Raw genomic sequence first — 12,216 nt, 5'->3', positions numbered from 1 at the left:
CAGCAGTTTCGACCTTATGAGCTTCTTATTTTACTCATGGAGATGAAGACCATTTTGATTCAAGTCATTTGAAAAATGTACAACCCAAATACCCACCTTTTTAAATGAATTTGCATCCTTAATGAGGCCTTAATAACAAATGACAAAAACCCACAGAAAGAAACCATATTGATTTAACCAGGCAGAAATCCAAATCAAACCAGCCACCAGCTATCTTTAGCTTTCATTACTTGGTACTGTTGATGAGTTTTATTGTTATTAAAGTTCCCATATCCCTTAGCAAGTGATAAGCACACACTACCAGTTTTCTGGTTCAGTGGAGTGTACCAGGCAGACAGGATGGGTTTGTGTGTGTGTCTGTGTCTGTGTCTGCTCTACATTCCCACCTCAGCTCAGCTGTGTGTAACAGCTGCTAAGGAGAGGAGATAAAAGCGTTTACCTGGGTGGGTGATTAATGGCAGAAAATTGCACGGTAGTTCGCATGGGAATAAAGAGCGTTCAGAGGGGGAGAGAGAACCATTCTCCAGATTCACATTAACAGAAAGGGACAGAAACATTAACAGAAAGTGGTTTTGTGAGACAATAAGTGTGCGCCTTTCCGTTTGCCCTTTTATCATCCTCTCTGCATTAGTGACCATTGTAATAGGCAATGTTAATGTGATTCAGTCCATTTACTCATTGAAACCAGTTTCATTACCATTGAGCTAATTTATCTCAACATTAACAGTTAATGCTGTGGGAAGCATTGCATTTACCTAGTAGCATTGTGGGGTCTGAATTGGAACGATCAATGCAAATAGCTTTTGAATCCTCAGCAGTGCCGTTTTCTCCCTGAGGCTGAAAGGGAAGCCTATTGTGTCGGACAATAGCTGTCATTTTAATTAAAACATTCCGTTTAATCGTTTATCAGTTATTTTCATTCTTCTAGGCTGCGCTGTCATCTCTCTCTCTCTCTCTCTCTCTCTCTCTCTCATTCTCTCTCATTTCTCATTTAGTTTCTATCTAATGACTGATAAAATTATTTTATAATTAGAACCCCACTATATGTGGTGAATGTATGGAGAAACACAGTATTACTCCCCTGTCATCTCCTATCTTCTATGAAACCATTTATGGCAAGGTGTTTAAATGTTTAAGGACTGACATCCTTGAGTTGTAATGTACATGCTAACATGCTGGCTGGCTTGCTTGCATGTTTACCATTGATGGCTGGAAGTTCTAAGACAGCCTTGTGCTTTGCAGTCCTATTCATTCAGGTGAAAACAGAAAAACTGTCCATGCCTGCTGTGTACAATCTGCTGTGAGTGTTGAAGATTTCAACCCCACGCTGGATGGTGTAAATGCAGACAATTATGTGGATTATGTGGATAATTGTTGCCTCTGTTGTGGTGAATGGACACAGAATCCAGCTGGTTGCTACTTGGCGAGTCCAGAGAACTTGGTGAGCCCGGAACAGGGACATTGGAGACAATTATACTGAAAATGCCCAGTGGCTACTTCACAACCATCCATTATCTAAGGAGCTTAGCTAGAAGCCCATCATAGGTTATGATGGTTACCAGTGACTCATTTGTAGACAACTTTTCAGGTAGAAAAGGAACATTGCATCTAAATTCATCTGAAAAAGTCTTGATAATAGCCTTACAGATGCTCCTATCTGGACAGTGCATACAAGGTCATTCAAGTGTGCTCTATTATTGAAGGGGACCCACAGCTTCTATAAGCAGTTGTTGCTATTGCCATCCTGTGCCTCCTTTTATCTTTTTTCCTTTATGATGAGAGATCTACTCTTCTCTTCTCTCCTCACCTATATGGTTCACAAGCACATGGGCTGATGTCACCTGGTGCAGCGTGTGTGCTGCACGTGTCCGTATCGGCCGCTGGTCTGTCCTCCTGTCCCTGTGATATCAGTGAGGGCATGGGCCATGGTCTCAGCCGTCTGTGGAGACACTGAGTCTGAGTTCCTGAGGGGAGAGAGCGAGAGAGAAGGGAATGGTGAGGGGGCATGCCCGCACAGGCTTCTCTAGGCACTTTCCCCGGCATTTCAATATGGACTAATGGAGCTGTTTGTTTTTGTGTTTTATTCGTTTGAGGATGAGGGTTTGTTTTAACAAGCGGAAGAGTGATACAGCTTGACCCTATGAGGGCATAATTTGACAGAAGTTAAGTTCCACAAACAAAAAGAAATGACACTTCTCTTTGAGTGTATTGCTTCTTTCGACACAGGTGTGATGAAATACATTTTGAATCAATGGTTTTGTCACCGGTGTTTTTGACATGCTTTTGTTTGGCTGCTCTCCCACCCTCCAGCGTCCAGGTCCAGGCTGAGAACGAGATCGGCGCAGGTCCACTTTGTGAGCCCCTGCTGGTGCGGACCCGACCGCTGCCCCCGGCACCACCCCGTCTGGAGTGCGCCGCCGTGGGGCCCCAGAGTCTGAAGCTGCGCTGGGGGGACAGCAGCCGGGCCCCACCGAGCAGCGAGGACATCACATACACCCTGCAGATGGAGGACAAGAACCAGAGGTGAGGCCCTCACCTCCATCACATCTAACCTGCCACTTAACTCTGCTCACACCTAAAACACACTTAATCACTGTGACTTTGCTTCAGTCATTTTCATAGGAGTCTAGCACTTTAGTTTTTTTATGCTTTTAGTACATTTTCTTACACTTTCTCTGCATTTAGCTTTTATCTATACATTTGTGATGGTCGACACCAGACTTTTAACCAGAGTTTGACCACCACCAGATGAGGTTTTATTAGTCTGGATTAGTCTGGCTTTTGAGAACATTTCCATTCCATTTGTCTGAACAGCCTCTTGTGAAAAACAAAAGCGACATGGTAGCATTAAACAGTTCTCTGAACCACGTCTCTCGAGCTTTTGATTCTTTAACTAATAGACGTTCAATTGGCCTTGAATTTAATCTATTCGAGCAGAACTGATTTGAAATGAAAAACCCTGCCCAGCTAAAGGAGGGTGTAGAGGACGTTTTCATTTGCACCCATCTGAGACGGCAGCGACACAGTGTTCCCTCAGTGTCTGGGAGAAGTGCATCCTCCACGTCTGGGAGCACATTAACTCTGAGCACCCTAATCAGGGACGCTGGTCTCGCCACGCTGCTGGGAATTAGCAAAGCACAGGGGAGAGGTGGACTCGACCTGGAACCCTAATGCCAGTTCAGACACATGGCCTCATCCGAGCCCTTCGGTCTGACCAGTCCAATTAGCACTCAAATGCGTCTGCACTCGCCCCCTCTTTCTCTTTCACTCACCCTCTCCCTCTCACTTTCTCTCCTTCCCTCCCTCTCTCTTCTTTCTCTCTCCCTCACTGATCTGTCTTTTCTTTGTACCCTGTCGTTGGCCATTTTCATGGTCTCCCACTCTCTGGTTTTTGAGTTGTGTAAAAGAACAGAAGGGCTGCCAAGGTTTAATTAGGGTCGCTCAGTGCTCTTTATTAGTCCGCTACACTTGTACCCCTGCCATTTCACTGACACACCAGCTCTTACTCTGTATCTCTCTCTCTCTCTCTCTCTCTCTCTCTCTCTTTCTCCCCTCACTTTCTTTCTCCCTTTCTTTCTCTCACACACACACACACACACACACACACATATATATATATATATATATATTATATATATATATATATATATATATATATATATATATATATATATATATATATATATATATATATATATATATATATATATATAGGTAGGTCTCAAAAAAATCAGAAAATCGTGGAAAAGTAATTTTTACCCCCTAATTTAGTTCAAAAAGTGGATCGTTCCAACAAGTTTCGACTTTTCTTGACAATTCTCTCAAGGCTGCTGTCATCCTTGTTGGTTGCTTGCACACCTTTCCCTACCACACTTTTCCCTTCCAGTCAACATTCCATGAATATGCTTTCATACAGCACTCAGTAAACACCCTGCCCACCTTCTGTGGCTACCCTCCTTGTGGAGGGTGTCAATGAGTGCCTTCTGGACAACTATCAAGTCTGCAGTCTTTCCCATGATTGTGATTGTGTTTACTGAACCAGACTAAGAGTTTAAAGTCTCAGAAAACTGACATTTCTGTATTATATATCTTTATTCTGATATTTTGAGATACTCATTTTTGGTTTTCATGACCTGTAAACCGTAATCATCAAGATTACAACAAAAAATGGCTTGAAATATTTTACTTTATATCTAATGAATCTAGAATATATGAAAGATCCAGTTTTTGAACCAAATTAGGGGGGGAAATGAACTTGTCCACTATATTATATTTTTTTGAGACCTGTATATTATGCACATTATACACATTAAGCACACACACATACACATCATTATGCAATTCCTTATCTTTGATGCCATTTAAATCATAGGTATGTGTGTATGTCTTGCCTATCATTATCAGCTCATTTTAATTACTGCGGATTGTCATGGCCAATCACTCTATCCCCAGGCTTGTGTGATAGTGTGCCATTTTATGGATGCCATGGCAACATGTTGCCTAGATAGACCCAGAATGTGTCGGGCTAAAGCTAATCTCCCTTCTCTGAGGCCATATGCTCTGTCAGTACATCCAGAAGAAGCTTCATATTTAGTTTCAGTGTAATTATGGTCATTCACAAATGAGTCAATGCAACTATAATTACGTACCTTCCAAAAAGAGAGAAACATTTGTGTGGGGGGTTTCTGTTGACATTTTGAAGGTTTTGTCAAAACTTTTCCTGGAACGTATGGTCCTGATGACTACAATTATAAAGCCAGTGTTTTTTCACTCTTGAATTTCTTTCTTCTGTCAGTGAGTGTTCCTTCCTTGCCTTCCCAATTGTTCTGCATCTAACTTCCCAAGTCTCGGTCACCCTGCCTTGTTCGTCTCAGGTTCGTGGCCATCTACCGCGGGCCGAGCCACACCTTCCGAGTGCAGCGGCTGAGTGAGTCGAGCCGCTACAGCTTCCGGATCCAGGCGGTGAGCGAGGCGGGGGAGGGGCCCTTCTCCGAAACCCTCATCCTGAGCACGTCCAAATCTGTGCCTCCAACACTCAAAGGTAGCCAAGGGTGGCATCCCAGCACATAAACACCTAGACAGCTGGGCGCTGGCCCAGTGCTCATTGTTCACTACACAAAGCCATGTCAAGCCTCTACCCAGTACAACAACTCTAAGCAGTGTATTTTTTCATACACCATCTTGAAGTGTACAAATGCTTGTTACAAGTTCTAAAAATGTCTAAAAACCATACGTACACAGTGGCATGCTATGACTTCTCTCTTGGCTCAGATCACTTATTTTTCACTTATTACTTATAATGTTTATATTTGTGTGTGTGTGCGTGTCCCCTCCACAGCCCCAAAAGTGTCCCAGCTGGAAGGCAATGCCTGTGAGGTCACATGGGAGGCAGTGCCGCCCATGCGAGGGGACCGCATCACCTACACACTTCAGGTCCTGGGCGGCCGAGACTCCGAGTTCAAGCAGGTCAGTGTCACACACCCCCTCCCTTCTGTCATGCCACACCATGTGGGATCAATGCAGTGCAGTCTGAATGGGTCTGCCAATTGTGAGTGTCTCCTTATCAAAGGGCAGGGGACCAACTCTGCTAGAATTATCGTCCCATTCAATAAAGGCTCCTGTCGTTAAGTGTTCAGGACTTGAATGCTGATTTTGCAGTTACATCCCATAATTCCCTAATTATGATCTTGTGAAGACAGCTCCTAGAAGACACTAGGGGATGAAATGAAACGGGTTTTAATGCAAATAGGCCTTTCACATAATATGCCTGCCTGCTGGTATCACTTGTCACTCTCTCCTCTGTCAACAATAGCTTTCATTTTTAGGAGTTATACCCTTGTTGTTTTAGGGCTTTGATTATGTGCTTGTGAAATTTGTCCTTGGTCTGTCAGGAAATCAAAATGAAAAAGGAAATACGATCTAGAGGCACAAGGCAATTTAATTCTGCACTGCACATGGCCGTCACTACTCCCCCATCATATTTCATAGTAATCAAATTTATAGACCAAAACTATACTGCAGGATAGAGCTTTACACCAGCTTCTGTTTTTATGAATGCAAGCCGCAGTGTGTAGCCTATGTGTATTTGCATATATGTAAGTGTTTGTTATTTACTTGTAGGCATTGTGTAGGGTTAACGTCACTGAAGTCACCGCAATGTCATCTAGGGTCCGATTCTCAGACCTACCATTGCAAGTCCATGCTGCATTTGCTAAATATCAGTCCACTTTAACTCTTAACTTAAATTGGGAGCATTCGTTCACAACGTGTTACATACAGTTACACATGTACAGTATGTATATCAATTCATCTCTGATAGCATTGGTGACTCTCTCTCTCAGTGCTTGGTGTTGGTGGCTTGGTGTTGGTGGTGTCTCTCACATTTCTGGTGTTGCTGTGTGTGTGCATCTGGCACACAATCTATCCAGGCTTAAAGGCGTGTGTAATAGGATAGAAATCCTTCCATTCGTAATGGCCAATGGCCAACAATCCAGGTCTCATCAGGTGTTGGGGAGCCTGTAAATGAGCTCTCAAGAGGCTTTGAGCGAGTGAGCATCATGAAGAGCATAAACAGTGAGGGCTTAATTGTGGTCATTTACTCACAGGCTGGTTTTGATTGATCCTCCGCCTATCATGCAAGCATTTCTCAGAAATGCAATTTAGCCCATTCATTATTGGGCTTTGTAGATCTGTCCTGAAATTAGTGTCATCATAATATTCTTTTCCACTTCCAGCTTATTCAGTTTCCAGTGGTATGATGGCTATGTCGCTCTCTTCTCTTTTGACATCAAAAGCCTGGTCAGTCTTGATGAATCTGTCTGCGAGAATGCGGGCGCCTGCAGATGTACGGCTGGTAAACATGAGACGCGAATGCTTGTCCAGCCGGGGAGGGAGGGACGGTCAGCGATGAGTAGTTGGTGAGCCTTGAGAGAAGCACAGTGCCTCATCTCTGGCACAGTCGGGCATGTTCAGAAAATTTATATGTAATTTGTTGCTGTGGAAACTGGTAACTGCAGGTTACTTTTCCTGTCTAATGTGGTCATGTCTCTTGAGAGCCTAATAGCTTGTAGTTCTTCACAAGGTTAATGCCCAGATACAGTGCATTACAGTGTGAACTTATGGCAGCCAGAAACGCCTATTCAGCTTTGTCAAGCTCTCTGGACAGATTGCATGCAATTTGCAGAATGTGCTATACAGTTTAATGTTGTGGTTTAATACGTATGGATTGTGAAGTCTCTTCTTACTTCATTTGAGAGTGTGTGCCTCTGGTGAATGTAGTAAACAACTCACCTCACTCGTTCTCTACTCTGCCTCTTGGTGTGCCTTTCTGGTCCACACTATTATTGACAAAGCCCTGCAGGTGACATCAGGCACTCTAGTCTTTGTCGGTTTCCAATACTAAACAGTCAGACTCTATTGATTAAAATCTCCTGCTGTGAAAATGCCCCTCTCAAGGCTCTGGGATATCCTCTCAAGCCGCTCGGATCTCAAGGCTCTCGGCAATCCTTTCTTCTAAAAAGCAGGAGGCTAAAATCACCTATTTTAATATGAAGCAATTTATGTTTTTTAATTGCCTGATGTGTATTCATGCACCAAAGTTAAATAGATGTTAATAATAAATAAGTAATTAAAACAGCTGATTCATTCAGAAAGCTGTTGATGACAACAGGATTCTATAATACCTTTTTGTGTTGCATTTGCATCCTCTTTGGGTCCTTTGATGTTGGCGCTTTGGGGCTGGAGCTTGTTTGTGTGGTGAATGAAGTGAAGCTGAGACTAACAGCCCCTTTTGAAGGAGGCATGAACAAGGCTTTGAAGAAGACGGGCCTGCTAGAGCAAAAGAGTTGGTTGCGGCTGAGATCTCAAACAAATGACTCGTCTTGACACACATGTTCTCTTCCGTCCTCCCCCCTGGGCCCCTGTCCCTAATGGCTTACAGTAAATGATGAGATCACACACACACACGCCAAGACACACACAGTAAACACACGCCACAAGCACACACACACACACACACACACACACACACACACACACACACACACACACACACACACACATACATGTACACACAGACACACTTAAAAGTAACTTTTCTCATGTGAGTGTATTTAATTTGATTTAGAAGAAGTGCCAGTGTTTTTATTTCTCTCCATACTAAATGAAAACATTTTAGCATGTGTGCGCTGCACACCTTACCATGATTGCATCCAAAAATCATCAGTCTTTATCCGATGGGTTAATTGAACCAAAGTGGCAGAGTGCTTAGAAGCGATATTAAATTAGCAAAGAGTACACTGGGAAACATTGATAACTCTGCATAATGGAATCTCTTGGCAACAACTTGTTTAGAGGAGTCAGAAAATACAAATATGTTGGTCTAAAATGTAGGGGTTGTCCTGGTCCTCATTTTAACCCCATATGTACACACACACACACACACACACACACACACACACACACACACCACAGGGCATGTGTCCTCATAATACCCAGGTTTTCATTATCTGCTAGCCTTTATACTTGCACTCAAATGAAAGGCTGAAGACCTGCTATGGAGGAAGGCTTTGAAGAACTCTCTCTTTAACATGGCTCCGACTAGCTGAGCTACTAGGCTACCTGAGATTTCAATCAAGTCTCCTCTTTTGTCCCTCCCGTGTCATGGGCGCAGGTGTTCAAGGGAGAGGAGACGTGCTTCCAGCTCTTCAGCCTGCAGTGGAACACGGACTACCGCCTCCGCGTGTGCGCCAGCCGCCACTGCCCAGACACCGCGCAGGAGCTGAGCGGCGCCTTCAGCCCGTCAGCCCACTTCACGGCACGCCGCCTCGAGCCCACGCTAGCCTCCGAGGCCAGCGCCGTCGCCACCCCGCCGGCCGTCAAGGCCTTCGGGGTGACCTCCACAGATGGACAGTTTGCCACCCTCATCGTGGTGGGCCTGTCCTCTCTCTCCTTCCTTCTGGCCTTCCTCCTGCAGCTCTTTCTCATGGAGTAGGGCTGCCCAACCATTGGGTGATGTAAAGGGAAAAAACAAACAAACATGAAATGATGGGATGAAAAGAAAGAGAGGAGGGAAACTTGAGGGATGTTTCTTTATATATGAGGGCACACTGATCCTCACATATAGATTATATATATTATATATATATATATATATATATATATATATATATATATATATATATATATATATATATATATATATATATATATATATATATATATATATAAAATATTTGGGATATTTTTAAAAGTCCAGTTTTTTTTACCTGTTATAGTCTCCTATACGATTCCATTGTCTGTATGTCACATTCCATTTTTTCTGTGTTTTAGCCCTTGTATCTGTCTGTAAGTTGTTTTTATATGTCTGAGGAGTGGGATTGTAGTGCGTCTGTATGGCGCCAGTTTTAAAACCACAATCCTACAAAAAAAAAAGTTTTACAAAAGTATTTTTATACTTTTTTATGGTTTTTAGGTCCATGACTGAAACAAAAAATGTTCTATTTTCTACATCGGAAATTGATGCTTGGTCCTATTTCTCCTCTAAGCTTGTTCTCTAAGTGTATTTATATATTTGTACTGTTATATTGTCTATGTTACAGCTTTAACATTTGATGGCTGAAGGGATTATTAAAGGAGGCTTTTGGGTAAGATGGGACCCGGGGGCTTCGGTGTGCTGGAGTGCTTGGTTTGAATTAAACCAGTCCTCTGTGTATCCTCTATCTAAGCTACCTGCTAGGTCGGGGCTTATAATACTAGCTGCCCAGGTAAAGTCAGCTGACAAGATTAAATCAACTCCCAGAGAGCAATGTAGATGAGAAATATAAACCAGCCAACCATCATAAACCAACCCAAACCTTGTTTGACTTGGGTTGGCACCCTCCTAGTGATAAAATACTGCATTGCGAATGTATAAAAAAGGGAAACTGTCCTTGAGCCCAGAGTCTAATCATAATCATCATCATCATCATCATCATCATCATCATCAGCGTTGATCAGTCCCAAAGAGTTTCACCGAGCAAACCCCTTAGTGGTGGCATGAAGCCTGGAATGTACCTCAGGGACTCGTGTTCGAAGGGGGCGACCGACAGCCTCGCGTTCCAGGGTGGCAGTGTCCAGCCCCGTGCCCACTCTTCTCTTTCCTAGTGATTTCATTGGCGTGTTTCTGTCACTTTTTTTTCTTCAGTCATTTCAGCCTTAAGACTCAGCTCTGCTGCCTGATCTTCTCGTAGCCTTACGCAGTGAGTATAGCCCAAGACTACAGTGCACCCTCTTAAAGTTTACTAGCTCAGTCATACCTTAACCAAAGTAAATGAGCAATTTTGTTAGGGTTTTATTTATGCTATATATTGCATACCGTACTTTATAATGCAAATCACAGTGCAATCTTCATTTATTTATTTCTTTAAAAAAAATCAAAAGAACAGTCATACATATTTTCTCATGTAGCATGTCATATTTTACCTTTTTTTTGTTATGATTTCATTTTACATATATTTTATATTTTTCAAATAGAAATGGCATTCCTAACATTTTTAATCTTGTTCATGTTTCAGACCTGTCATTTATGTTTTTTTTATAATGCACATCTGTCCAGATAATGAAGTGAATAGGTGCTGTTTGCAAATGATGTACACCCATCCTTATTGCTGAGACCCACACACATGGCATTATGTTCTTAATCAAAAGGTAACGTGTGGAGAGCCATAACAATACACTCAGCTTGAACTGATAACACGTTCCTGGAGTTTTGATTCTTTTTTTCTGTCCCCTTCTGTCCAAGTTGTGACAATGAGTTGTTAGTCTTGACAAATGATCTGTGAAAGAGCAATGTTGTCTTAACCCAGACTTAACCCCAGCACACTGACCTTTTCTGTTTTTATTGGCGTCAATCAGTTTTGTATTATAAGAAAGTTTTCTTGAATTTTAATATTGACACTTGAAGATTTGTTTATCTTTCCTTGAAGATGTCTTGAAAATGTTACCCCTAAAAGATGTTTTTTATGGTAACTTGAGCTTAAAAGAAAATTCATTCCATATTGCCATTATTTTTAACTATAATCAATTGATATTTTTAGAGTTCATCAATAATTGTACATTGTAATCATAGACATCATATAAAATACTACCATATCAACTTTAATGTATAGATTTTGAAAATACTACCCTTTGTATTTAAGATGATTATGTATCTGTAGCATATATGTAATATATTTATGCACAATAAATGTTTAATTTTTTTTCTCTTGGATATCTGACCTCTGTTGCCTTAGACTTTACAGTGAAAAATGTTGTCAGTCAGAATTTGTCCAGTTCCTTCAACCAGCGTTAGACAGATGTCCACAGATTCCTGTGGCTCATTGCACTAGAGCATTGTTTCTTCAGTGCTCACTGATGTTTGTGTATACCTCTTCCCCAGCTCCTGAAGTGTTGATAAGACTTCAGTCTTTTATTAGCCATGCAGGCAAACTCAATTTGTGCATAGCACATAAACCTGACACCAGAGGCCATATACTGAGGTGTCTGATGTATTCGCCCCACAGACTTGGCATTTTTATGGTCAGTTTCACTCTTAGAGGGGTCAGCTGAGGATACTGATGGTGGGCAGTGAGAACTATGCTATGGGCAGACCATACCAGAATGCCCCCCCACACACACACACATCTTTAATGATATTGGAAAACGGTGTTGCTGAAAAACCTTGAATTCTTCATTCTTAAATTAATACTGACATTCAGAACGAGTTTAAAAAATACTTCTGGGGTGAAAACTATAGATTATGATAGGCAAATACTCTGATTTTAATGAATAAAAATACACATGCCATATTTCAAATATACACTCTTATTAATACCGGACATTTCAAACATTGTTACATGTCTTGCATTAGTACACATTGTCTGTGCTTTTGCAGAAAAAGCCTACAGTGCTTTTGGCTTACTGGAGGTTTACTGAAATGTTTGCCATTCAAGCTGTACAAATATGAACATGTCTTACAAAGTTGATGTAGCATAACAAATGTCATGGGTGCTTTGTAGCCTGAACCAAGCAAAGGCAAAACCCAAATGAGAGAAAACTGCTTTCCACATCTATATAACTAAGCCAGGCCGTACGTTTCAAGCAACATCAGACACCAGCAAACATTGAAAGATGATGACAACAAATGCCTGTTTTTCTCCAAATGTGTCATCATTTTAAGTGCACTTTTCCACGATGTAA

General features: G+C 41.9%; 1 protein-coding gene across 1 annotated transcript in view; it reads left to right on the top strand.

Moving 5' to 3' along the window:
* The window catches only part of fndc3bb (fibronectin type III domain containing 3Bb), a 54,376-nt gene extending 45,266 nt beyond the window's left edge, over window positions 1-9,110 (top strand). Inside the window, 4 exon segments of the mRNA XM_048266520.1 lie at window positions 2,311-2,523; window positions 4,875-5,041; window positions 5,339-5,466; window positions 8,672-9,110. Of these exon segments, the coding sequence (XP_048122477.1) occupies window positions 2,311-2,523; window positions 4,875-5,041; window positions 5,339-5,466; window positions 8,672-8,992 (829 nt within the window). The 3' untranslated portion in view covers window positions 8,993-9,110.
* Window positions 9,111-12,216: the final 3,106 nt, after the last annotated feature.

Source organism: Alosa alosa, chromosome 16 (genome assembly GCF_017589495.1).
Source record: "Alosa alosa isolate M-15738 ecotype Scorff River chromosome 16, AALO_Geno_1.1, whole genome shotgun sequence".
Lineage (NCBI taxonomy): Eukaryota > Metazoa > Chordata > Actinopteri > Clupeiformes > Clupeidae > Alosa > Alosa alosa.
This window is presented reverse-complemented; position numbering and strand designations above follow the sequence as displayed.